General features: G+C 41.7%; 1 protein-coding gene across 5 annotated transcripts in view; it reads left to right on the forward strand.

The window, feature by feature from the left end:
- The window catches only part of Slc44a1 (solute carrier family 44 member 1), a 184,721-nt gene that overhangs the window by 20,454 nt on the left and 137,019 nt on the right, over positions 1 to 27,248 (forward strand). For all 5 annotated transcript variants that reach the window (XM_042271186.2, XM_042271183.2, XM_042271182.2 and 2 more), the window contains exon 2: positions 26,351 to 26,440. In XM_042271186.2, coding sequence (XP_042127120.1) covers positions 26,351 to 26,440 — 90 coding nt within the window. The remainder of the gene's footprint in view (positions 1 to 26,350; positions 26,441 to 27,248) is intronic.

Genomic DNA, 27,248 nt, shown 5'->3' on the forward strand with positions numbered 1-27,248 from the left:
CCTAGGATGTATGTTGTTGATAAATTAGTGGAGGGTGGAGATCACTGCTTATTTTTTTAACGTAGATAATGAGCACTCTGGACATGAATGGGCTTTGTTATGCTCTTGCTGATGTGGGTGAGCTGTGTTTTTCCTTTCTGGGACTCCCAACTCTGAACAGGTGCCTGTTGGCTTGGAAAAAAGAATCTATATGTAAACTACAATGCTGGGCTCATATGCCATTTCATGGTAGATGATTTGTGTAAAATTGTGTCTGAGTGATACATTCATTTAAACAGGGATCTAGGAGCTCAGGATCCATTATTAGCAAACCCCAGGCTCTTTCCTTGCAGCCGCAGAGCCTGGTAGTCACATCGTTGTGTGAGTCCGCATTGTCTGCTTATTTCTTTGGGTAGTTGCTCTACGATTACTGCTTTTGTTTTTTTTCTTCAGGAGAACCTGTTTATTTTGGTTATTGTTATTGTTATTGTTCTGAGAAATGTTAATACTGCCCACCCCCCTTTGGCTTTGAAAGCTCACTAGGGATCCAACAGCATTTGTCTGAAGCCCTCAGTTCTGTGGTCTCCAGCTCTCTGTCCATGTCTCTGTAGGCACACGGCAATGGCTAGTTCCCATTACTTTTCTCTCTGTATTTGGATATTTGTCATCATGCTTAAAGCCACAGTGGAGTAGGAGTGTCAGTGATGGGTTAAGAATAGCCAAGGCTGTGTCTCAGTAAGATCTGCTTCAGCAACTTCTGCACCCTTCCTTAGATAAACCGACTTCCGTTTTGCTGGGCCCTTCTCTTGAGCTCTATAAGCTTCCCCCTTTTTCTCCTATTTTCTTTAGCAATTTATCTTTTTTTTTTTTTCCCTCAGCATTGTATTTAAAATTCCCTCTGGATTTTGCCCTCATTTTACTCATCTGGTCTTCTTTTACTAAGCAAGAACTGTTCTGGGGGCATGGTGGCCTTTTTGAAAAAGCATCTGCTCTTGTCCTCACTGCTTTTAATTACAATGTCCTTATTTAGACATTTTCTTCATTCTGTCCAAACAGTCTTCTGATGAGTCAGCTCATATCCTTTCCTCTCAGGGAACCTTCATCTGTAGTCCACACTGATCATAAAACAAGTCCTTATGCCTAGAATTTAGTGATGTACAGCTTTGTTCTATAGGGCGTATTCCAGTGCGCTGTGTATACTCCCATAGTAGACAGAGTCCTGAAACATTTCTGTGCTTGTCAAGTGTTTTCTTTGCTGTGTGCAGTGCTATATATTTTGTGTGTGTCATAGCCCTTCTCACAAATGTTACAGGTAAGGAAATCAAGGCACACACAGGCTGAACAAGTTGTCCTGAGGTCCTGTGCTAGGCTCCTTGTGGTAGAGCTAGGATTGACTAACAGGTTGCCAAGATTCAAGCTATGCCCCACCCCCTTTGAGACAGGGTTCCTCTATGTAGCCTTTGCTCTCCTGGAACTCACTCTGTAGACCAGACTGGCCTCGAACTCACAGAGATCCGCCTGTCTCTGCCTCCCGAGTGCTGGGATTAAAGGCATGTGCCACCACCGCCCAGCATGAATATGAAGTCTTTACTGAGAGATAGTCGCTTGCCCATCAGTCCACCATCATAGGTCTGTGTATGCTAATAACTTAATTATTCTTATTCTGAAAGTGCTTGAATGTAGTAGCAACACAGAGGTGAATATTTGTCATTTATATATGAGGGAGGATAATAGGATCAACAGAAGGTAATTAGAGTCATGTGGGTCCATGGAAGAGATGATCATGTCCAGAGGGAGGGATTGGGATGGTACTTGACTCACCGTCTTTCTGAGACTTGACAAAGGGTTTGATGTTGGAAGGAAGATTGTATTCAGCGTTTGGACTTTGGAGTTCAAGTTCTCATGATTACTGACTAGTCAAGAAACCCTGGGAATTAGTAATGTTTCTGACGTTTCCTCATTGAGTAGCATGTAACCCTAAGGGTTGGTTAGAAGGCTTCACAACAAAACAGAACAAGACCAACTGCACGCGAGCCCTTTAGCATCGTGTTCAGGACGTTAAACACCCAGGAAGTATGAGTCAAAATCATTTTATTAATGAGGAAGAAGCCTGAGGAAGTTGTTGAATTTGTGGAAAATTTAGTGTTTTTGGAACTTATGTGTTGTACAGAGTGGGCTCTGCCTTGGAAAGCATATGAGAACTAGTGGCTTCAGTACATCCCTTTTCCTGAAAGATACTGTTTTCTCTTCTTTTAACAGTGGGGGAGCCGTTAGAGTTTTCTTGTTTAGGTTTAATTTTATCTCAACAGAAGTGATGTGTCCTAGGCCAGTCTCTGGAAAATTAAATAACAGAGGGGAAAATTGAGCAGAGATGAATGGAAGGGATCAGGGTTCTGGCTGGTGATGCAGTTGAGAGGGAGAACTCTTCAGAGTCCATACAGGTGCAGGAGGTGGGGATGGAGACTGAACAAGAGTGAGTGTACAAGCTTGCCTCCCATTGTTTCAACTCTAGAAACATTAATACCCAAATGAATGTGTGGCATCAGATTATAAAATCTTTATGTACTTTTATTAAGTTTGAAAAACAAAATAGTTACTCACAGTTGGAGCAAATAGAGACAATTACTACACACTCTAACTCCTTTCAGAGCCTAGTATGGTGGCTTCTGGCACTTGGGAGGCTGAGGCAGGACGACTACCCAGAATTTGAGGTCAGCTTTGACTACAAGTGAGTTCATAGAATGAGACCCTGTCTCAAAACACCAATGCAAGCAGAGCTGGTGACCGGCTCTAGAGGTGAAGTCACTTGCTGTACAAAGCTCCAAGTTGGATCCCAGGATCCCACAGACTTATGAACGCTGTCTTCTGACCTCCACACCAAGGCTTGGGTGGCCTCCTCCAATAGTAATAAATTAATTAGAAACGTTTTAATAAAAAAACAATCTCTTCCAAATTTAGAATGTCTTCCACACCCAGTATTTAGTTTAAATAATGGTTCATTCTAACTCAAGGTCCATGCATATGTAATTGCTGTTGTAATTTTAAGGCAATTTTCCTTTATTTGTGTTTGAGTGAGTCGATACAAATCGATTTTTGTGACATTGGCTTTTCTTCAATGCCTCACCTTCAGAATTTTATTTTGGATTTAGGATTAGGATCCTTGCTGTTTGAAATTCCAAAGGTCTTATAATAGTTAACCCGGATCCTGATATTGGGGTAAATGAAAGATCAGAGAGACAAAGGAACAAGCTACTGCTGTGTCTTTCCTCTAGGCCTCCTCAGTTGGTAGAGCCTCAGCCGAAAGGCCTGTAGCCGAATGAGCTTCCTCAGACTGAAAAGTCTTCTGCTTCCTGTCTCCTAACACCTTATCTACCTTTCTCCACCCAGCCATTAGAGGTGTGTGTGCTTCCCAAGTACTGGGATTAAAGGTGGGTGCCACCACTGCCTGGCCTCTGTGTTTAATCTAGTTCTGTTCTCTGATATTTTATTAAGGTACACAATATATCACCACAAACTCTTTTAACTTTTATTTCCAAATAATTGAATATATACCGAGAAAAAGTTAGCGTAGTAGTGTTCCCGTGTGTGTGTCTTCCCTCCAGCATCTTATAGTCATTGCATTTCCCACGGCGTAGTGTGTTTGCTAAAACTAAGAAATTGATATTGGTATGCCACCATTTGCTTGACTGGCCTGGAATTTGCAGGGCAACCCAGGCTGACCTTATTCAGGATCCGATTGGCCCTGGCTTCCTGCAAGCTAGCCTTACAAGGATGTGCCACCAGGCAGATGTTTGATTCCTTAATAATAGCCAAAACAGACTTGTGATGTTATGATTTCAAAACTAACAAGAAGTCAATTTAGAAAATAACTTCATAACCTTTTTTTCTCCAGGAGCACAAAGTTAAGCTTTCCCTACCCTACACAAAGTTAGAGATCTAGCTCTCATCCTAGTACATTGCTTGCTAAAGTGACATTTGAAGGAATACCATCGTCTGCAACTATAAGGTGAGCTATGAGGCATGCCTTGTTTTGCCATAACTCTGGCATTACCTCAGAGGTGGTGTTGCCCTCCGGTTTTAGCTCTCTTGTGAACAGGAGTGTTATACAGTGTCCGGGATTATAAACACTTTGCAAAGTTGAGTGCACGTCAGACATTTCAGGCTAGCACTGAGCTTGTAATTCATCTTCAGACTGTCATGGATATTGACTTTGTGTTGGGCAGATTTTGCTTTCAGCTCTTGCATTTTGTTCAGGAAAATGTGAGCAATGCCAGTGTGATAAGTGCTTGATAATTCAGGCCTCTCCCTGGGGGTTGTGCCTCAGAGGCAAACACAGACAGTTAAAAGTGTGACAGTTCTTATAAAAATTAGTGACCTTTAGAAACTGACTTCTGGGAAAGCTCTGGTTTTTAAATTCTGGGAATCCATTAAGCCTGGGGCAGGTTAACTAGGAAGCAGGTCTCCAGTTCCTTGTTCACAGGTTGTCCGCTGTGAAGCCCAGCTCTGCTGCTCTTCCCTTGATCCTGTCCAGAGAGCTCCTCTTTCCCCCACCCTCAGCAGCTTCAGTGTGGTGTGTTGGGATGTCTTGTCCTATCATGGAAGCACAATCTTGTGAGTCACCAGGGGGTCTGACAAGTCGAGCCACTCAAAGCCCTTTAATTCCAAGTGTCCTTGATCTGCAGAAGCAGCTCCATAAATCTCTTGAACGAGTTTTCACAACTTAGTTGTACGTCTGCAGTACAGTAATAAAGGCTGTGTCTCTGTTCCATCGTCTTCCAGATTCTTGCTGCATTTGTGATGGGTGAGGTGATAGCCTCAAGAGTCACAGTCTTGAGCTGTCAGCTCTGTCATCATCTCATACAGTGAGCCTGATTCATCCATTCAGTGAGGAGAAACAGCATTTTTATGTGCTAAGAACTATTTTACATGCTGGGATACAGCACAGAATACCAAGCTGGTTTTCCAGACTAGATTAGATCTGTGACTAGGTACATTTAGTTTAGCTGACAGAGCTCTACACTGCTGTGGAGAAAAGTGAGGTAGGAAAGAGGATAAGAGGTAACTGTGTCCGTGTCCGTCCGTGTGTGCCCGTGTGTGTGTGTGTGTGTGTGTGTGTGTGTGTGTGTGTGTGTGTGTGTGTGTCACATTTTACAGTAGGGTGTTCAGGAAAAGCCTCCCAGAGATGAAGAAACAAACTAGGTTAATAGCCGGGAAAGGAAGAAGGACAGTGAGCCAAAATTGAGGAGAGAGAACCACATTTGAGAGGGAGAAAAGGCAGCAAGAAAGCCAGAGTGGTCGGACAGTTGGAGGGAAGGGAGTAGATCAGAGGTAGTGGGTACCAGGGATGTAGGATGCTATACATCAGTATAAAAACATCCTTTCATGGCTGGCGAGGTGTCGCAGTGGTAGAGAGCTGTGATTGCTCTTTCAGAAGACTTGTTTGGTTCCCAGCACCCACACTGGGTGTCTCACAACCACCTCTAACTCTAGCTCCAGGGGATCTGGGGCTGACTTCTAGCTTCCACAGGTACCTGCATACACCTGGCACACATACATATGAAAATACATCTTCAGACCACAGCAGCATTGCCCTTTCCTCTGAGTAAGGCTGTGAGGTATTCATGGGAACAACATGCTTTCACTCTGGAAACTAGTGTTGTGGGGTCAAGCGCAGAAGTATCTGGAACAATTGTTCAGAGATCTAAGCAAGAGGGTGATGACTGAGCAGTAGTAGCCAGCTGGTGGAAATGGTCATTTCTCATCATATATAGGAGATGGCACCACCAACACTTCCTGATGGATATGTGGTGCTGTGAGAAGCTGCATTGAGGTGTCTACTCTGACTCTGTGAGGAGGTGAGATTGCGATCCCTAGTGGGAAAGGTCCTTGTGAGTGTACTGTGCAGGAGGACATTAGGGATTTGGTATTATAGACAAGACTGCAGAGACTGGGTTGGGGTGTGTTCAATTTTTGAATACACTTGAGTCATTTACACAGCCTGTCCCTTCACTTAGCTACTCTGATGATGTAAACTTCTCAATGTTTGAATCAAGTGTATTAAGTTTGTTGATGGCAGGTTCTTGTGTCTGTCATTTAACTGGATCAGAAAATTTATATAATATGTAAAACATTTATATATAAACACAAATAAATGTATTATCTTCCATCCATCCATCCATCCATCCATCCATCCATCCATCCATCTTTATCTATGTATGTATCTGTTCTATCTGTCTGCCTGTCTTGTCTGTCTGTCCTATCTGTCTGTCTGTCTACCTACCTACCTGATATCAAACAGACTACTCTGTAGTAAGCAGTAGGTGGCATTAGTCTAAATTGGTTCTATGAGAGATACAAATGTTTCTGCTGCCAAACTACATAGACAAACCTGGAATAACTCCATATGAGCAGAATCAGGCCCTGGAAATAATAGGGTTGGTGGGAAAAAAGGTTAGGATAGAACACTAAAAACCAAGAAAGCTTAAACAAATAGTCCAGTAAAGGCTAAAAACAAGACAAACCACGGCCATTAAGTACACCCATTGGTGTTTACTCTAGGACCACACTCAGGAAGTTCTGTGTCATCTCACATACGGGGGTCCTGTGTTCTTTGAGAAGGAAGTCTTGCTCCCAGTACAGACTGTTTTCATGAGAGCTAAAAGCTGATCTAGTGCACAGCCTGTTAGTTCATTTGGGGAGGGAAGCCTGAGCATCTTCATCTCCATCTGCAACCCATAATGAAAAGAAGTCCATGTTCTGAAGCCACCAAGTTGGTCACCACTTAGGCTACAGTAAGTCACTTCTATAGATTTTCAGCTCCCCTCCCCCCTCAAGTTGTCTTCTGTTGCCAAGGCTTTCTCCTTAATAAACTTAAAAAAAACCTACCTCTGCTTGAAAACATTAGCATGCTGGGAAAAGTCTCATGGGAGCCAGTTTGACCTTACAACATGCTGACGCTAGCCATGCATGAGGCTGGAACACTGGCAGAGCATGCTGCATGGCTGCCCCCACGGTTGGCAGAGCATGCTGCATGGCTGCCCCCACCGTTTCTTAGAACTGCCCTGCACCTAGGATCCACTTCTTTGCTCTTTTTGTTATTGTTAAGATAGACACGCAGAACATGCAGATATGCTTCAGCTGTAAAATTCTGGTCTAGCAATGTGAAGCCCTAGATTTATCCTTAACACTGCACGTGAAGACATGTGGATATTCAGCAAGAAATACCATTAGTTTAATAGCATGCTTTAAAAAATGTGAAGATGGCTGGGGGGTGGTGTACGCCTTTAATCTCCACACTCAGGAGGCAGAGGCAGGTGAATCTCTGAGTTTGAGGTCAGCCTGGTCTATGGAGTAAGTTCCAGGACAGCCAGGGCCACACAGAGAAACTCTGTGTCCAAAAACCAGCAAACAAACAAAAATGTGAAGACAGATATACTGTGTGCATCCAAAATTCTAGTACTTGGGAGGCTGAGGCAGAAGAACTGCAAGTCCAAGGCCAGCCTGGGCTATTTATCAAGTTCAAGGTTGTTCTGGGTCATTTAATGGCTTGACATCTCCAGAAATAAGTGAAACAGACTCCAAAAAAGAAAATACCAAATAAATCAACATCTATTTAAAAAGCTGTTAGAAAAATCACACACACACACACACACACACACACACACACACACACACACACACACAAACAAAACCAGCATTGTGTTGGGGATGGGGAAATGGTTCAGCAGTTAGCACTGGCTTTCCTTCAGAGGACCTTCGCTCAGTTCCCAGCACCCACATGACAGCTTATAACTGTCTGGGACCCCAGTCCTAGGGAATCTAGTGCTCTCTACTGGTCTCTGTAGGCACTGCATACACTTGGTGCACAAACATATATTCTCACAAACACTCATAAAATTAAATAAAATGTCCAAAAATTTTAAAGATATTTGAATGAAAAAACATTGCTACATCTTTAACAAGACCCACTTGTTAGGCAAGTTAATGTATTTGACAATAAGGACTTAGTTTAGACATTTATACTGAGTTTATTATCACCATTAACATTGGTCTAGAAGATTAATAAGTGTGGTAAACCATAAAGCGGAAAAACAAGGGGAATGACAGCACGATATGAATTAGATAACCAAATCAACCACAGTTATTAATAGGTTCCATGGAAAATAGTCATCTATATGTGTAGTTAAATAAGAATTCATTATTTATTAGAAGAGCCATTCTGGGTCAGTAAATCATTTATTAGTTATTAGGTTTAAAGACTTTTGGACAACTCATACTGCATATCAAAATAAATCAAAATAAATAAAGCAAACAGGTAACAATATCAAACACCCCAAGGAGCTTAAGCAGTGAGGGTAGACCTAAAGTCAAACTGATTTGACTGTGCAGGGCTATATTTCTACATAAGGAAAGCTCACAAATTGGATGGTAAACTGAGTCACAGGATGTGATCTGTTGGGGTTTGTCAATCAGTAGTCCAAAGGGAGAAAAAACAAAACAAAACCAAGTTTAAGTCAAATGGAGCCCACACTTGTTATTCCAGCATTTTGATTGTGGAGGCAAGAAGATCAGGAGTTCAAATCCTGCTCAAGTACATATTGAGTTTTAGGCCAGCCTACGCTACATGAAACCCTGGATCTAAAAAATGATACAAGTGTTTTCTGACCTCTGATAAAAATTTTTGCTGCCACAGTTTATTTCAATCTGGTTATTTGGTAACTCCATCCTGTATATGCTATCTTAGAATCTTAAAGTTCCCCCACCACCCTGAATTTACCTTCCATTCTAGTAGATTAATGTATTCTTATGTTGATTTTGTGGGAAGTTGGGTTTCTGTAGAATTTGTTTGCAAATTGGGCTTGATATTGTTAGAAGCTGGGTGGTTGCTGGATGGCTTTACTGGGTATCGTTACTTTGGGTAGTAATGTAGGGACGTAGTGAGGAAAGAGAAGAGAAGTAGTTGCTTTTAAGGGATTAATGAATATTAGTCTTAAAAGCGAAAAGAACTTGTGATGAACACAGAGAGGCATGGCTGGGAAGCCACTGGGTTTCCAGATTCGGGTATGAGCCAGTCCAGGTCTGTCAGTGCGTGAGACTGAGTAGCTTCGGTTAGCATCCAAAGTGGCTTCTTAGGAGTGGGGCATTTTAGTGACTCATTGGGTATGGAGACTTACAGATGCTTGTATTTTTAAAGTACTTGTTTACCTAGTTTGATCTGTTAACATCTACGTCTCCTAACCCCCCTTAATAGCAAGCTTAGTGTCCATCATTTGCAGGGCTATTAATTTGATGATTCAGGGTTCCCAGTCACTCACTTGAGAGTTTCTAGACTTTTTTTTTCTGGGTATGTGCTTTTAATCACTTGATAGATCGATAGCTGGTTTGTATTAATGGAGCTTGTGATGTGAACATGCGCTGTCTGTCACTGGTCCTGAAACCATTGACTCTCACTCATGCCTGAGAGGGATTGAGTTGTCTTTTCATAGTTTGATATTTGATCTTAGAGTTTTCTTGACCTTTTCAGACTCAAATAATCTGTTGGCTCATGAGTTTTGATAGTTGGACTTTTAACAAGAAAGGGGATTTGGAAGTTTTGCAATAATTTGTCACCCTCACAGTCACTTGACCACTTAGTCATGTTTTTGGTAGCTGGAGGCCAGCTGTTTGTCTAGTGCTGAGGTATTGCTTGCAAGTTAAGGTGCTCGAGGGCACCCTGACTTTGAGCACCTCTGGGAAAAGGGCCGTAGTGTAGTTAGATTTAGGGTTCACATTTTAGGGTCAAGCTGAGCTGTGCACTCTTGCATTCTTGGGGCTTCCTGTCTTTAAGGGCAAGGGTGTGTGTTGGATGTTGATGACAGGGAGAGGCAGCCTGTGGATGGAGAAGCTGCCTGTGTGCAGATGCCGCGTTCTCCAGCAGTTCCACATTGGAGTTCTGTAATAGCTTCAGCTTTCAGGCAGGCATGTCCAGCCTTTTGACATTGAACACATTGTCAGCTGTGAGGTTCACGTTTGAGGGCTGCACACTCAAGTTACAAAGAGATAACCACACACGTAAAGATCTCATAATGTTTTAAGTAAGTTTACAATTTTGTGCTGTGCTTCATTCATGGCTGTCCTAGGATACCAGCTTCCTGGGCCTCACATAGAGTTTGAACCATGAGTACTTGATGAGGTCTCAGGTTTTACCATGGAAGGCAACAAAGGCTATCAACAGGCTTTACCAAGTATCTCTGACTTTGCAGTTCACCAGGCCCTGGGCTTTGGAGACTCATGATTTTACTAATACACTTAAGTATGCATCTGTTTGTCAACATATGAAAATAGCATCATAAAGGCCATGTGTCCATTCTGAATGCTAATTTATTAAAGACTTAACTGACTGACTATAGACTAGAAAAATCGTGTCTGTTTGGCTAGCATGAAGACACAGCCAAATTACTATACGAAATATTTACTTTTAATAGATAATGCTTTAAGCAAAATCCAATCAAATGCAGTCCTTTGTGATCCCACCCCTTGAGATAATGAGGTTAACAACTTGTTTTTCTTCCAGAATCTGTGCATGCAGGAACTGCTATTGCTCTAACCCTCAGGCGCTCTCAACTTGAGGGAAGCCAGAGGGTAGGCAGAGGCTGCCTGCCTGCATGAAATAGGGGAGTGGGTGGGTGACTCACTGTGCGGGAGCAGCTCCATGGTCTCATTGTCTAGTCAGCAGTAAGCACATGACTGCATGAGTCTCTGCCCTGGCACCCCTGCCCAAGACACTTTGGAAGGGCAGCATCAAGGTTTACTGTTCTGACCAAGCACAAGTCCAGCACCTCCTAGTTCTTGTAAATTGTGACTGTCCCATCCTGCCCAGGTCTTTTTCTCTGACCAGTCCAAGCTTTCTATAGCTGTGTATACTGCAGTCTAGTTTTACTATGGCACACTGAGTGGCTTTTAGTCACTTTAAGATGACTTTTCTAACTCCTTTGGATCTACCTTTTAAGTTAGTTCTTTGTAACTACATTATTTTCCCCTTTGAATTGCCTACAAAGAGATTGGATTATTTTAGGAAAATCAGCACTTTATGAAGTCATTCTAGTAACTTAGGATTTTTTTTAACCCAAATCAAACCCAGCTAACTGAACAACCTAGGGGCTGTAAAGACGGCTCAGTAGTTAAGAACACGCGTTGCCTTTGCAGAGGACCCAACTTCAGTTCCCAGCACCCAGTGTCCGGTGGTTCACAACAGCCTCTACAGTTCTGAAGTTAGGCCCTGATGTCCCTGGGCCTCCATGAGCTCCAGCATGTGCACGGACCTGCACAAAGACCCATACCTGAAAATGAAAATAAATCTTTAAAGAAAAAGGCTCTTTGTCAGATACATTAGCTCTTCAGTGACCCACTTCTGCTTTTATCTGTCTGACATGATGGCTGCATGAATAATGCTCCCTGAAGTTCACATGAAATCAGGACTTCACATGTGGGGTTTGGGACATTCTTTTATACATGTAACACTTTATTGAAATGTAATTCACATGCCGTACAGTTTTCTCATTTAAAATTTACTGCTCAGTAATTTTTATTACATCCTCACAGTTGTGTGAGTCACCACCTTAATCAGTCTTAGAACACTTTCACAAATTGTTCCCCCACTAACGAAACCCCAGTTCGCTGTAGTCTCCATTTCCCTAAACTCCCACTCAGCCCTGGGCAAGCACTGTTCGGCTTTCTGTCTAGACATTTACCTGTTTGCACAGTTCACATAGGTGTCTGGATGCCTTGACAGAAGATTGTTTTCAAGATTTGCTCATGTTGTGTCCTGTGTCACAGTTTCATTCTTTTCTGATGGAAAAATATTTAATAGCTGGGTTGGGCCGTACTGTAGGTAATCTCTCATCATACATTTGTATGGGATTTCTTTTTTAAAATTTATTAATTTATCTTACGTGTATTGGTGTTTGGTCTGCATGTAAGTCTGTGTACCACATGCATGCCTGATGCCCAGGGAGGGCAGAAGAGGGTGGAAGCCAGAGGAAGGTGTTGGATCCCTTAGGACAGGAGTGGCAGGTGGTTGTGCACCACCATGTAGATGCTGAGAATCGAATCCAGGTCCTCTGTAAGAGCAGTGTTCTTAACTACTGGGCCATCTCTCTAGACCCTGGCATGGGATTTCTTAATGGCAAAGAAGCACTTTCTGTTTTTGCTCTTCCTGAAGTGCAGACAAACACTTTACGGAGTAGATAGTCCAGATGGCCAGGAGGAAACAACAGTTTGTTTCTACCTGTTAAACATCACGGCAGTGTCTTCTTCAAATAGCAAGAGTAATTATTTGGACATTTGGGAATTGCCTATGAAATCAAAACACAAAGTGCTTTAATACGTTATTTTTGGTTAGAATCTATAATTTTCTTATAAGAAAAAAGTTAACTGTATAAAATGTGATCAAGATAGTTTTTTTCTGTAATTCTTACGCGTTTTTTTCCTGTTTTCCCTGCTCATTTCCACATTGGCTGTTCCACAGTGTCCTTATTGGGTAGACCAGCCATGGTTTGTTTACTTATCTGAACAGAGTGGCTGTGGCTCTGGAGCCCAAATACTCACTTTGCTCTATTGTGTCACATAGGCATATGACTTAACACTCCTTCCCCCTTCATGTCCTCGTCAGTAAAATAGGGAATTATCAACTTGGTGGGTTGGTCGTGCAGATTAAGTTAATATAAACAAAGTACCTTGGCATATGAAGTATGTACATTGATACTAGCTGTAATGTATCAGTTTGCATGGCAATATACGGGCATGTTAATACATGTATTAAAGTAGATTATTTTGGTACTGTGTCTGATTATGTTTGATTTGTGACTTTTCTCATTCTGAATAATTGTGTACATTCAGTTCTTAATACCACAAAATTGTTAATGCAGTTTTGCCTGCCAGCAACCTTCTCATGTGAACTCAGATGGAAGAGGGGGAGAGGTAGGATCCAGAAATGGTTAGTTAGCAAGAGGAGAATGGCCCGAAGGTGGAATCAAGTGAAGGATTCTCCTGTGCTCCAATATAGTTCCTTTCCTGTGGTAATGACTAATTACTGGCCAAAGGAATGGATTCTTAAAATCATTATATTCATTATGGGTTTCAGAATTGGAGTTTTCTTCGACTTTCATTAAGAATTTAAGACCTTCCAACATATACACCCATGGAAATATCATGTATACACCTTCCAATGTGTTTTCTTTATTGCTTTTTAACCGCTCCGTAAAGATGGGGTGGGGGTTACGACCAAGTTCAGTTCCCACATTATATATCGTTTGAGAGTTGCTGTTCTTCTGCTTCTTGACCACAGTTGTCAGAACACTTGTGCACTCATTCACTTCTGGCTTTGCAAGCATGTGTTTTACATGATGTTGAACCCTGGGAACAACTCACAGGTGTTTAGAATGAGCATTTATGGGCGTGCCCTTTCTTGAATGCCTCCTAGGGAAGTTTCCCCACACCACATCGAGAAAGGGCGTCAAGAGTGATGTGGAACTTAGTTCTGCTAGAAACTTTAAAGTGCCACCGAAGGGTGTCTGCCTTTATCTGAGGAGTAGGGAGGCCAGGCTAGCTCACCATACTTATGGGGAAGAGGAGCAGGGGTTCAAGCCGTGTGGGCTCCTTTGCTTCCCCGTACCAGCTTTCCCTCCCTCTTGACACTCCTGGCCTTCATTCCCCAGTGAAAGTCTTGCTTCTGCCCAGGCTATTTTTAGCATGCAGCTTTCTAATGAACTTTGAAGTGTTCTGATCTGTCCTCAGTGTCAGGTAGATGACTTAAACATTTCTTTCCGGTGGTTTTGATGCTGTGTCTCTTTGTAGTTGACTTTTATAGTGAGAAAGTAGAAAAAGACTAATCTGGAGAAGCGGGAGCCAATATTCTCTTTTATTTCTTCCATAATTAAATAGCAATAATGAAAATCAAAATGGAAAACACGTAATAAGTCAGACTTATTTCCATCCCCTTCCAGGGCTGTCATATTTACATATACTGTTTTATTTAGCTATCAAACCAGAGTATTGATAGAACTTCATCCCATGCTTTTTTATACAACCTTTGTCATAATCATCTTTATGTTACTGTGCAGTTTTCTTAATTATTTTTATGATTGCTTAATATACCATTTTCATATTTAACAGTTTTCTATTGTCTAGCTAATTTCTAATTATTTCTCATAATAACACTGTGTTGAATGTATTATGTGCAGCCATTATACTGTTGTAGATTATTTCCTTGGGTTCTTGAAGTATATTGCCAAATTACTTTCTGAAAGTGACTAACCAATTTATATTACTGTTTTAATATAGCTTTAACCAATGTTGCCAGCCTTTGGTGTGAAGGTCTTTCAGGAGGAGTATCTACCTAACCACAGCCTTTGTAACCATGGTTTTTAGAAATATGGTGTGACACAGCTGGACAGATGGCTCAGCAGTTGAGTGCTCATTGCTCTTACAGTTTAGTCCTCAGAACCCATGTTTGGGTCACTTATACCCACCCGTAACTCCAGCACCAGAGGATCTTAGGCTCTCTTCTTGCCACATGGTACACACACACACACACACACACACACACACACACACACACATACATGCTCTCTTCTGGCCACATGGTTCTCTCTCTCTCTCTCTCTCTCTCTCTCTCTCTCTCTCTCTCTCTCTCTCTCTCTCTCCTGGCCACATGGTACACACACACACACACACACACACACACACACACACACACACACTTACACACACACACGCACACACACATGCACAAACACACATACACGCACAAATAATAATTAAATAATTGTGGTGACATTGTGTCCCCCAATATATTGTGCACCTTAATAAACTTATCTGGGGTCAGAGAACAAAACAGCCACTAGATAGACAGAGGCCAGAAAATGGTGGCACACACACCTTAAATCCTAGCATTCTGGAGGCAGAAGATCCATCTGGATCTCTGTGAGTTCAAAGCCACACTGGAAACAGCCAGGCATGGTGACACACACCTTTAATTCCAGGAAGTGATGGCAGGAAACAGAAAGGTATGTAAGGTGTGAGGACCAGGAACTAGAGTCTTGTTAAGCTTTTAGCCCTTTGAGCAGCAGTTCAGCTGAGATCTATTTGGAAGAGGACACAGAGGCTTCCAGTTTGAGGAAATGAGATCAGCTGAGAAATTAGCAAGGTGAGGTTAGCGGTGGCTGGTTCTGTTTCTCTGATCTTTCAGTGTTCACCCCAATACCGGGCTCCGGGTTTGCTTTTATTAATAAGACCTTCTAAAGATTCATGCTACAAATAATAAATCCTTTTTTTCAAAGAAATATAGTAACTGAAGTTATGTTGTTTTCATTCCAATTTCCCAGAGAGTGTGTGACTCAATGATTTTTGGAGAGTCTGATTATAAAAACTCAAAGAAGTAGTTCCTAAAAACTGGACTTTGGGGGACTGGAGAGATGGCTCGGCAGTTAAGAGCACTGGCTGCTCTTCCAAAGGACCTGGGTTTGGGGCAGGAGAAACGGTTCAGCCATTAAAGACTAGGCTCACAAGCAAAGGAACTGGGTTTGATTCCCAGCACCTACCTGGCGACTTATAACTGTCTGTAACTCTAATCCAGGGGATCCAGCACCCTTTTCTAGTCTCTGGGTACCAGGCACACACATGATGCATAGACATAAATGCAGGCAAAACACATATGCTCATAAAATAAAAATAAAACTTTAAAAATTCTAGACTTATAACCATTAATGAACATCTTTGAGAAATACTTCGGCAGGAAAAGGAGCCAGCCTTTGGTACAGTGGAAATTACCCACTGCAGGAGAGGCAGGGGGGATGTTTGTTTCACAACATTCCGTCCTAGTAGTTAAGAGACCTAGCCTTGTTCATTCATTCATTAAGTAATTCCCCAGAGCCTACAACATGCCAGGCTTTTCTCAACACATAGCAGTGAACAAAACCAAGAAGTCCTGGCCCCCAAATATACTGTGAAACAGGAAAAATCAATACGATTCAGCTGCCTAAGGGAAGATTCTACACATGTTGTTTTAGACTTGTATTTTGGGGAGAATGTTTCAGTGTCTAATAGGGCTGACTTCTGATTTAAACAGATACATTGTCTTTAACCTCAAGAAGCTCATAATGAACTGGGGAAAACGATTATATAGAATGGAAATTACTGTGTTGGTATTATCTATACCAATTATGTTCAAAGAGAGATAAAGGAAAGGAGCCTGATCCATGTTTGAGTGGTTCCTAAATTCCTTTCTCAGTGCAGCAGGGATATGGCGCATGTTTAAGCTGTCGTGGAACTGAACTACATTGCTTTACGTGGCTACTGTGGACTGAAGATTGTGGGATGAAAATATCTTCATTGACTAAATGCCTCATTTTAATTTAAATCATAAATTTCCTCATAGCCACCTGTATGCTTTCATATGATGATGTGGTTTTTATGTTGCCTCTCAGAGGTTACTGGAGCTTCACAAAAACACTTCCATTATGGATAGGAAGCACAATTGGAATAGAATCTTATTGTATACCTATGAAAAAATTTTAAAAGTTACAGGGTAGCATGAAAACCCAGGAAATCAATTAGTAGTCTGAAGACAGGATATAGCAATGATTTGAGAATCATTTGAGACTTGTGTGGGTTACAACCCCTTTGGTTTCACAGGGGTCGCCTAAGACCATCAGAAAGGTATGTGCATTATAATTCATAACAGTAGCAAATTACAGTTATGAAGTAGCAATGAAATAATGTTATGGTTGGAGGGTCACCACAGCATGAGGAACTGTATTAAAGGGTTGCGGCATAAGGAAGGTGGAGAATCACTGGGCTCTGGTGTGGCAGGTAGGAGATGTAAAACAGATATTTGGTTCTGTCTGTCTGTCCTAGGCATTATCAGCTCTTAAAGTTTTGACATCTCTAGGATGTGATAGGTATCAAATGTTTCCCAGAATATAATTTCAGAAAATTAATAATAATTTCACTTTTAAAAGATTGCTTCAGACTGATTAAAAAATAGGTTGGCAATACTGCAGCTCTCAGCAGTTGACGATAGAGGTAGGAGGTATGGTTAGCAGTGTTGCAGGAAAGGATTAACCTGGCGTCTGCCCAGTGATTATGTGCAAGAAGGCTAGTCACCAACAAGCTAAGGAACAGACCCACAATTATTTCTTTTAGAGGAGTTGGAGGTAAAATGAAGTCATTGGTAACATATATCCCTGGGATCTTTCCATCACTACACACAGTTCGCAAAGCAACTTTAAGTTGCCTTTTCCTTAGACAGTTGAGTGCTTTTGATTTAGCATAAAGTTCATGAACTAAGAAAAGTAGTTAGACACAGATGTCCGTATCTTTCCACTCAGTGTAGCTTATTACCTTTAACTGCCTGTTAAAAACCATGCTTTGATATTCACCTTCACAATATAAATTGCCATCACCAGGCTTAGCAAATGAAACAGATTTACTTATGGTAAATGTGAGTAGTTACGCACACCAGGTCCTTGACCGAGCTTTCCCAAAGGACAAGCAATGTCTTTGAAAAATCCTATTATAAGATTTTATTTGCAGGCACGGTGAACACAAGGCTGAAAGGCTCCATGTTTTATTGCCTCCCAACTTCATCATGCCTGCTCACTCTATTGAAAACTGGCAAAACGATACACATCAGTTCTTTTATTCTTTTGTTACTACTCAGTGCAAATAAAAGCATCTTGGGGGATTTAATGAAGCAGTATGTCCTTGGAGGGAGCTTTGGAGAATCTGAGTACACAATTCTTTGTCTTTAATACTGGAGGCTTTTGTGTAAAGCAGATTGACAAGAACCAAATTAAGCCCTCACTGGTAGACTAGTATTGCCACATAAGTGCCCGAGTCACACACATTCCTATGTGGCAGTGACCTTTGAGATAGGTGCATTCAGTGTGTTTTGGGGATGTACCAGTGGGCAGTTGGGACAGTGGAAATGAGAGCAGAGCTATGGAACTATCAGACCTTCTTGGAAATGGCCTGGTTAAGCCAGGAAATAGGGGCTGGTGCTCATGGTTGGGGGCCAGAGGTGGTGGGGGGCAGAGAAGAAGTGTTGTAAATTACCCAACAATAGCCCAGAACACTTGTGGCAATGTGTCCTGGGTGAAAGGCCATACCAAAGCTGGCTTTGCCCTTCACAGGCATTATTGGCTTTTCATCGTAATCCGGGAAAGACAGCAGCAGCAGATCTGTGCTGCAGAGGTTTAGGCAGCAGACAGGATGGATGACATGTGTGCTTATCATTACGTATTGACATCAGGTCCTGTGCCATCCTAGCCTATCAGCATCGTGCTCCTTATCGCTGACCTATGCAAATGTAGCCGTGCACAGATGACTGCCACACGGGTAACTCAGATTCTGCTTCAATTCCAAAGTTTTGGTACTTTGTTCCCAGTGATGGATATTTAAACACCTGCTAGCTAATGAAAAAACACCGGATTATGGGTAATATAGTTCTGAACTGCCAGCCCAAGTGAGGTTGAGATCAGGGCTGGTTTATCTTGTATTTGTTCGCAGGCTTAACCTCTGCTGGCACACCTCTTCTCATCCTCTGGGCTGGTTGCATTCAGTGCTGAAGAAAACAGCTCTCTGGCTTAGTTCCACCCTTGATAGATGTGACCAGCCAGTTCTTAACTCAGGGTTAATAGGTGTCTCACCAATGACATGTTCATGAAAATACTGTTCAAGAAGCTTGGTAAATACAGCCCTTGGCTAAGGATGAAAAAAACAAAAGAAGCTATTTTTTCCTCCTTTCCAGCATCTCTTCTCACATGAAGACAAAATCTGAAGCATATAAAGAAACCTGAGAAATGGCCAACTTAGTGTTTCTATTTGTTTTCTACTAAACATTTCTGAGTGGAAATAAAATTTGCACTTGGCAGTGGATGCTTCTCTGTCATAGCTCCCAGGAATTTTTAGTGTGTTTGGGGGCACACGACACATCTGTTTTAGACACTGAAGGATCTTTTCAGTGCCTCTCCGGCATGCAAGCTGCAGGAGTTTACGAGGTGATTTCCAGCAGAGCCCGGCAGTGCTTTCTCTGTGGTCCCTGTCTGTGTGTCCTCAGTCCCTCTTGGACCCCGCTGTGTTGGCCCCACTGTTTGCAGTGGCACAACACTTGGTTTGTGTCTTTCCCACCAAACGAGAGCTCAGTAAGGGCAGGAGCTGTCTAGCCTGCCTGTGAATCACAGGTACTTGGTGTAGTGCTCAGTGCTTATTTGAAGAACCATCAAAATGGCAACGATGTTATCTCACAGTCAGATACCACCAGTTAAAAGGCCTCTGTTTTCTATTATTTAGAAGCCAAGCTTCTAGAAACATGCCCTGACTTAATATGTTGTTATATCACTGAAGGAATCTTTGGGGAAGGTTTGAACATCTGTCTTAAAGTTTACACATAGTAGGCACAATACAAAAAAGGGACAGAGGACACTCAGTCTTTGTCTTTAGCTATTACGCAGGCCTCTTTGACTTTGAGGGGTTTATTTTTTTTCCTTCCTTCATATTTGAGACCTAGTTGGCTCTTTTAATCATAAATCCAGATTGCTGCCTTTCACAATCTTTTCTTTTTATATCTTCCTAGTTCTATGATGTAATTCTTACCTACCAGCCCCTCCCTGCCTGTGGCCTGGCCTGTTGTAGCTGCTCTCCAGGCACTTCTGTGCTAACTAGGTACAACAGAGCACTTGCCAAAAGTTCTCTGTGTTGGCGTTAGCTACAAATAAGTTTACTAAATACCGTTCTCTATGAATTAATATTGAAAGTTGAGTTCACACTTTGTGCAAGTTGATTTCCTGACGAGAATGTAGACTCTTCAAAGAGCATGTCAGGTTCCTTAGGAAGCCATTGGTTCAGCTGTTAGGGGTTGTGAATGTAGGGCCAGTTACACAGTTGTCCATGACGTTGATGTTTACAAGAGTATTGCAGAAGCTGAAAAGTTAAACCCCCATGCAGTATGAAGTGTAGGAATGTAAAGATGCCCAGTCTTGTCCTTGCTTATCTTTAAGACTATGAGAACATGAATAATATGATGAATGACGTCTAAGATCTGGCATAGAAGAACATAGACACATTTAAAAATTTTATTATTTGTGTGTGCGTTATTATGCATATCCCATGGCATACATGGGAAGGTTAGGAGACATCTTTAGAGATCAGAGGACAAATTTCAAGAATTGGTTCTTCTGTTCCTGTGGGTTGAGGGGATGGGTGTCAAGTCATAGGGCTTGCACAGCAGGGCCTTCTGTGTGCTGAGCCATCTTATGGCTCTCATGTACAGGACTTTTTAATGGTCTAATAGTAGTTCAGGTTGAGTATCCCTTATCTGAGATGCTTGGGACTGGAATCACTTAGGACTTAAAAACGGAATATTTATTATGTATTCTATGGACAGTACACCAGTCTAAATACAGAATTCATTTATGTTTTATATATGCAGCACATCCATAGCCTCAGGATAACTTTACTTATTTTTAGTAATTGTGTATATAAAGCAAGCTTTCATGGTATGGAATTTTCACAAATCACATTAGTGTTTAAAAACATTTTGGAATTGAAGCTGGACATGGTGGTGCACACCTTTAATCCCAGCATTCAGGAGGCAGAGACAGGTAAATCTCTGAGTTCGAGGCCAGCCTGATCTACAGAGTGAGTTACAGGACAGCCAGGGATATACAGATAAATTCTATCTCAAAAAAAAAAAAAAAAAAAAAAAGTTTTGGATTTGAAACATTTCTGATTGAGTGCTTTAGACCAGGATGCTTAAACCAGTACTACAAATTGTAATTCAAATTGTAATTTTACCTTCTATATTAGCCTTGGACAAATACACAAAAGAACCATCAGTGTGGTTTTTTTTTTTTTTTTTTTTTTTTTTTTTTTTTTTTTTTGAGACGGGGTTTTTCTGTGTAGCTTTGGCTGTCCTAGAACTTGCTCTGTAGACCAGGCTGGCCTCAAATTCACAGAGATCCAATCTGCCTGCCTCTGCCTCCCAAGTGCTGGGATTAAAGGTGTGTGCCACCACCTCCTGGCAGTGTAGAAACTTTATACATGCATATTCAACCTCTTTAAACATTCAGAAACACTTCCTTATGGAGAATTTCAAATCTTCCTTTTATTTTACTCATTTTAAGGAGTCTTGAGTTTTTTTGTTTTGTGTGTGTGTGCCTGCATGCAGGTTTACATGTGTGGGTGTGAACACATATGTGTGTGTGTGTGCTGTATTCATCTAATTTTGGATAACTTTCTGATTCCTTAGCTCTTTTATTATTTTTATTCTATTTTAACATCTTTTTTATATTTTAATATCTTTTATGATTTCTGGAAATTTTTCAGTTGCTATATCTTCAAACATTTCCTGTCCCATCACATAGTCCTTTGATTTCCCTTATGCATGTGTTAAATTATGTCTTTTTTTGTCCTACACTTTGAAGAGTGTTCTGGTTTCTGAGTTTAAATTCTTTTTTTTGGGGGGGGGCATACCTTGAGGTTATTGATCACTTCCTTAACTATATTTAATTATTGACAAGCCTGACTCTGCCTATTTTAGATTTTTAAAAAAATATCTAGCTTTTCCTGGACTATTTTTGTGTGTGTGTGCTTATCGCTCTGCTAGAGTTTGAGAGCTCAGGTTTCCGCAGAGGTTTTCCCTGAGCCTTGGTTTCCTTTTCTAACAAATAGAAAAGTGGAGACTGTACAGTCCCGCCGGGAATGTTCTGAGAATGGTAAAGAGGTCATGGATGAAGTGGGAGCCTTTGCTAAGACCTGTCCTCTTCCTGTCTCAGTCTCTCATTGAGGGTGGCCCTGCATGGTTACTTGGTTTTGTTAGTTCCTGAAAGGTAAGATTTTTGTGAGAGGAGAAAGACCTGACACTTCCTGACAGTCTATTAATCTGTAGAACCTGAGGAAAGACTACAAATCACATTTTAAAAGTGCTTCTGCAGCACATTTTCCTTTTGCTGGGTTCATATGGGATGTTAATTGGAAGAAACAGATAGCATTAAATCCAGTTGTCACTTGGTTACGTCTGTTAAAAAATCATTAAAAATTCTCAACTCTTGGGCTTCTTGGCTCACTTGAGAAATTTCATGGCTCATAACATGTCTCACTCAGTTTCTCTGCACTTAAAGGATGTTACGTTATCAGTCTGGTTTCTGAGTATTTGCCACGTGAAGAATCGCTAATGCTCTGTACTGACTGCTAATAAGATTTAGCAGTCTTACTGGAGTTGACTTTGGAGACATGGACTTGGATTTAAATCCTGGCTGCACAACTCTGAAATCTTGGGCTGCTTATTTAATTTCTGAGCCTGCGTGTGTTCATCTTTGGAGCAAGGATGGTACCTATATCATGAGCTGTTTTGAAGAGAGGAGACAGTGTGTGTAAAGCCTTAGGTAAATTCCTGGTTAATAAGAAATCAGTCATTGATGGCATGGAAAATGGCAGCCAGAATGAAATAGGCTGCCGCCAGATCAGTATTTTAATATAACTAAAGGGGAAAGAGAGTTTAGTATTCTCACACATTTTATGGAAAAGGTCACATTGTAAAGAGAGATTATTTAACAGTTCGGAGGAGGTTGAACTAAAGAGGGAATGTTGACGTGTAATAAAAACTGCTAAGACTCCACTGCTCACGAGTGACAGACGCCTCCAGGAGGCCTGCCATCCTCTTGTAGGAAGTCTTGGGTTACGGTGTGGGTGACCACGCTGCCCATTTGCTTTCCCACTCTCCCTGGCTTCTGTTGCCAGTTTTCCCTGTACCTCCTGTCCTACTCCTGTTCCCAGTAGAGATTTTCCATGTGTCTGGCCCAGCAGTGGGTCACAGAACGTGAACTGTTGCAGCGTTGGGTCTTGGTATTTGTCTGGTCAAAGTGAAATCCCTCTGGGCTTGTGTTACAGAAGGAAACTTCAGCATTAACAAACAGAGCGTTGGTCTGAAAATGGTTGCAGATAAAGAAACTACAGCAATCTGAGGCTTCTGTCTCTCCTATGCATTCGCATTGAAGACAAATAAATAATAGGGTTTTCTAGTAGAGCGATTGCTTTATAAATTACCATGGAGTAAATATAATGAATTTCAGACGTCTCCAAATCCTGTGTCCATGAGTAATTTTACCGCAGTGGGCATTATTCAAGACTGAAATTATTTAATACAAAGAAACATTCTTCATTCATATGTGAGCAGCTGTCTTTCAAAGTATAGACCACAATACAGGCATTTGAATACCACTAGGAATGATGTTGTTATTTTGTAGCTGTTTTTCCTGTCCTCCCAAGACAGTGCAATCCTGGTCATAGATTTGTAGTTTGGAAGAAACCTAGGAGATCCAGTCTCTCTCATTCCCTGCCACCCAGGGAGATGAAGCAATTTATCTGAAGTCAGCTAACTAATGACAGAGCCAGGGAGAGTAGGCTTCATCTGTTAATGCCACAGTGCTGTACTCCTCTGGAGAAACTGCCTTCTCATTCCTGGGTTCTAGTGCTAGTTAGTCTGGGTGAGGGTTTTTTTTTTTTTTTTCCCATGACTAACTAGTGTTCTTTTGTTTTCTCATGTGGGTGTCTGGGAGCAAGCGAACAGTATTTTCTCTGTAACAATGGAACAGTGTAAGGCATAATGGGGCATTTGTCTTTAGCACTTTTAGGAGTGAGAAAGAAATGGCTGTAGCTCAAGTTCTCTGCCTTCATTGTTGATAGGCAGCTATTTATTTAATTATTGATTTGTAATGTATGCGGTGTTTGTGTATGCACATGGGTGCAAGTACATAATGCGTGCATGTGAAAGGCAGGATTAACATCTGATGTCTTTCTCCACCACTATTGACATTATATATATATCAGACTATATATCTGTCTATCTATCTATATATATATACACACACACACACATACAGACAGACACATAATTTCTTTTATTATGCATTTGTATAGGGGAGTGCACATGCCACAGTGTGCACATAGAGATCAGAGAACAACTCGAGGGAGTCAGTTCTCTTCTCCCATGTGGGCCGTAGGGGTTGAATTCAGTTCATCACACTCGGTGGCAGGTGCCTTGGTCCCCTGGGCCCTCCATCCTAGTTTTCTGAGACACAGTCTCTCCGAACCTGGAGCTCACCACTTCAGCGAGTGCCACGGATCCCCCTGTCTCAGTCTCTCCAGTACTAGGGCTGCAGGTGCACACACCAGCACTCCTGGATCAAACTCAGGTCCTCACTGTTGCACACAGGCACTTTACCAACCAATCCTTCTCCCCATCTCATAGGCAGTGATTTTTTAAAGAGATTTATTTATTTTATGTGTATAAATGTCTGTCTGTCTGTATATGTACCATGTGCCCGTGGAAGTCAGAAATTGACTGCCCTGGAACTGGAGCTACAGATGGTTGTGAGCCACTGTGTGGATGCCTGGCATTGAACTCAGGCCTCATAGGCAGCTATTTTAATGCTGAGCTTCTTAACCCTGATGTCTGGATTCTTATAAAAATCATGTGAATATATGTTTATATTTTAAGAAAAGAATCTGTAGCTTTCATCAAAGGATATACATTATTTAAAACTCTTGTTGATAATGAGAACTAAGCCTGATTCTAATCTAAGTACTAATTATACTAGAGGACTTTTTAAAAAATCTCCATTGCCTTCTGCTGGGGCCCCTTCCTACTGACAAGTCTTCCAGAGACTTCTGGATTGCTCAGATGGAACCACTAGAGGCCTCAGCCTTTTTTGGGGGGTGAGGGGTAGGGCATTTTCCTCTGCCTTTTTTATTTTTGAGATAATAATATAATCATACTATTTCCGCTTTCCCTTTTCTCCCTTTAAGCCCTCCCATATACCCCTCCCTACCCTCCTTCAAGTTCAAGGCCTCTTTTTCCATTAATTGTTATTGCACACGTATGTGTATATACATATATTCCTAAATATAACCTACTTAGACCACATCGTGTTACTTGTATGTCTGTTTTCAGGGCTGACCCTTCGGCACTAGACAACCAGTGGCTGTGCTGTTCCCTGGGGAAGGCCATCTCTCCCTCTCCTGGCTTTCGACAGTTGCCTCTAGTTCCTTGTGTAGGGTTGAGGCCTCTTTCCCTTCCCTTCTCCATTTTTAGGACAGGATGTGAAATTCAGAGTTCAGAAGAGTGATTGAAAAGGATGTGTGAGCTGACCGAAAGAACCTAAGACTGTTGCACTAAGAAAAAATATTGAATTGGAATTCTAATCAATACTTTGCAAATTAACTTTCCGAGTTCCTCTAGTTCTCTAGTTAGGAATCTCTCTGAACTAGAAACATTTACATTTTTTAGGAACACAATGAAAATCTAAGGATGGAGGTTTAGGAGTTGCTCAGGCCTGTCTAGAAAAAAAAAATGAGTATTTCCTTCTTGAGTTGTATTTAACTTAGACAAATCTCCCTCTTCAGAATTTTTTGAGGCCATGTCATAGTGGCACATGCCTTTAATCCCAGCATTCGGGAGGCAGAGATCTCTGTGAGTTCAGGGACACCCTGGTCTACAGAGTGAGTTCCAGGACAACCAGGACTGTTATTCACTTGATGGTCTCTTCCCAAACAGACCATATAGAAAGCATGTTCTAACATGTTTATTTGTTTGTCTAGCATCTGGACACACAAAGAAAAAGCTCACATGAGTGAAAGAGCATGTTCATTTATTTATTCAGAAGGCCCTCATTGAGAACATACAAAGGTTTAGGCATCATCTCAAATGATGGGAAATGAGACTGGCCTGGTCACAGTCTGCTACAGACACAGGCTACCTAAGAATAACAGTTCAGGGCTGGGGATAGAGCTCAGTTGGTAGGTGCTTACCACAGTATGCACAGTGCCTTGTTAGGTGCTTGCCCAGTATGCACAGTGCCTTGGTAGGTGCTTGCCCAGTATGCACAGTGCCTGGGTTTGATCCCTAACATCACATAAACCAGATGTGGTGGCCTGCACCTGTAATTCTAATACTCAAGAGGTAGAAGCAGGAGGATTAGGCATCCAAGGTCATCCTGGCTACATAAGGAGTTGAAGACCAACCTGGGCTATAGTAGACACTGTCTCAAAAGAGAACTAGAAAAGAACAACAGTTCAGCATGCTACACATTTCAGTGGAGTACCACAAAAACTATCCATGCCTGCCAGGGAAGAAGTGGGACTAGAGCCACTATGTTGTTGGCCAAGGAAGCTAGGATGGATGAAGATACGTAGATCTTTGAGTTTTGCCTTAAAGGTTCAGTGGACATTGTCCAGCAAAAAAAGGATGTGGGTAAAAACGGTGTGTTTGGACCTTTCCAGTTTTAGCTAATATTGACACTTACACCATATTCTCTTACTTTGTATTTTGAATTAGAGCTCCAAACGAGAATGGAAGCCACTGGAGGACCGTAGCTGCACAGACATACCATGGCTGCTGCTCTTTGTCCTCTTCTGCATTGGGATGGTAAGGACACTCAAGCTAACCAACCTCAGCTCTGGATGCAAGGGAATGAGGGGGGAAGTGGGAACTTGCAGTGTATCTGTGTGTATGTATCTCATCTCTTCCCTGCTGTTTATAATTGGTATAATTGGAGGGCCTAAGATACCATGAAGGGGGTTATTTTCCCCTTGAATACAGTTCAGTAGTATTTGGTATTCTCTTGCTATTTAACTTTCTTTTGTTTTGTTACATGAAAACTGAGATAGAAATGAAGGAGCCAATGGGAATCTTAGCCACTTCACCCAATTATTTGAGAAAGCCACATCATTTGATGCAAGTTTGTAGGTGGATTTTTTTATCCCTTCTGCCAGCTCCCAAATTAGAACAAGGAGACTTATTATTAATTATGAAAGATCAGCCAATAGCTTGGGCTTGTTACTAACTAGTTCTTACAACTTAAATTAACCCTTTTTTTTAAATCAGTCTACTTTTTGTCTTGTGGCTTTATTACCTTTACTCTGAACTGCCCATGCTGCTTCCTTTCCCTCTGGCTGGTGACTTTCTGCATCTCCACCCTTCTTCCCAGCGTCCTCTCTGCCCTGAAAAATCCTGACTACCTATTGGCCGTTCAGCTTTTTTTTTTTTAACCAATTTGAGTGACAAATCTACACACTGTACAAGATTATTCCACAACACAAGTTTCTTTGAAATCTGATCTTCAAGGGTTAGTTGAGAACCCTGAGTATGACTCTTCTAGTCACACAAGCCTCATGGTTATCTTTGGGCCAGTCACTTCTTTTCCCAGAAGCTTGGGATTTCTTTAGAGAAGTGA

The sequence above is a fragment of the Peromyscus maniculatus genome, chromosome 2 (assembly GCF_049852395.1).
Source record: "Peromyscus maniculatus bairdii isolate BWxNUB_F1_BW_parent chromosome 2, HU_Pman_BW_mat_3.1, whole genome shotgun sequence".
Lineage (NCBI taxonomy): Eukaryota > Metazoa > Chordata > Mammalia > Rodentia > Cricetidae > Peromyscus > Peromyscus maniculatus.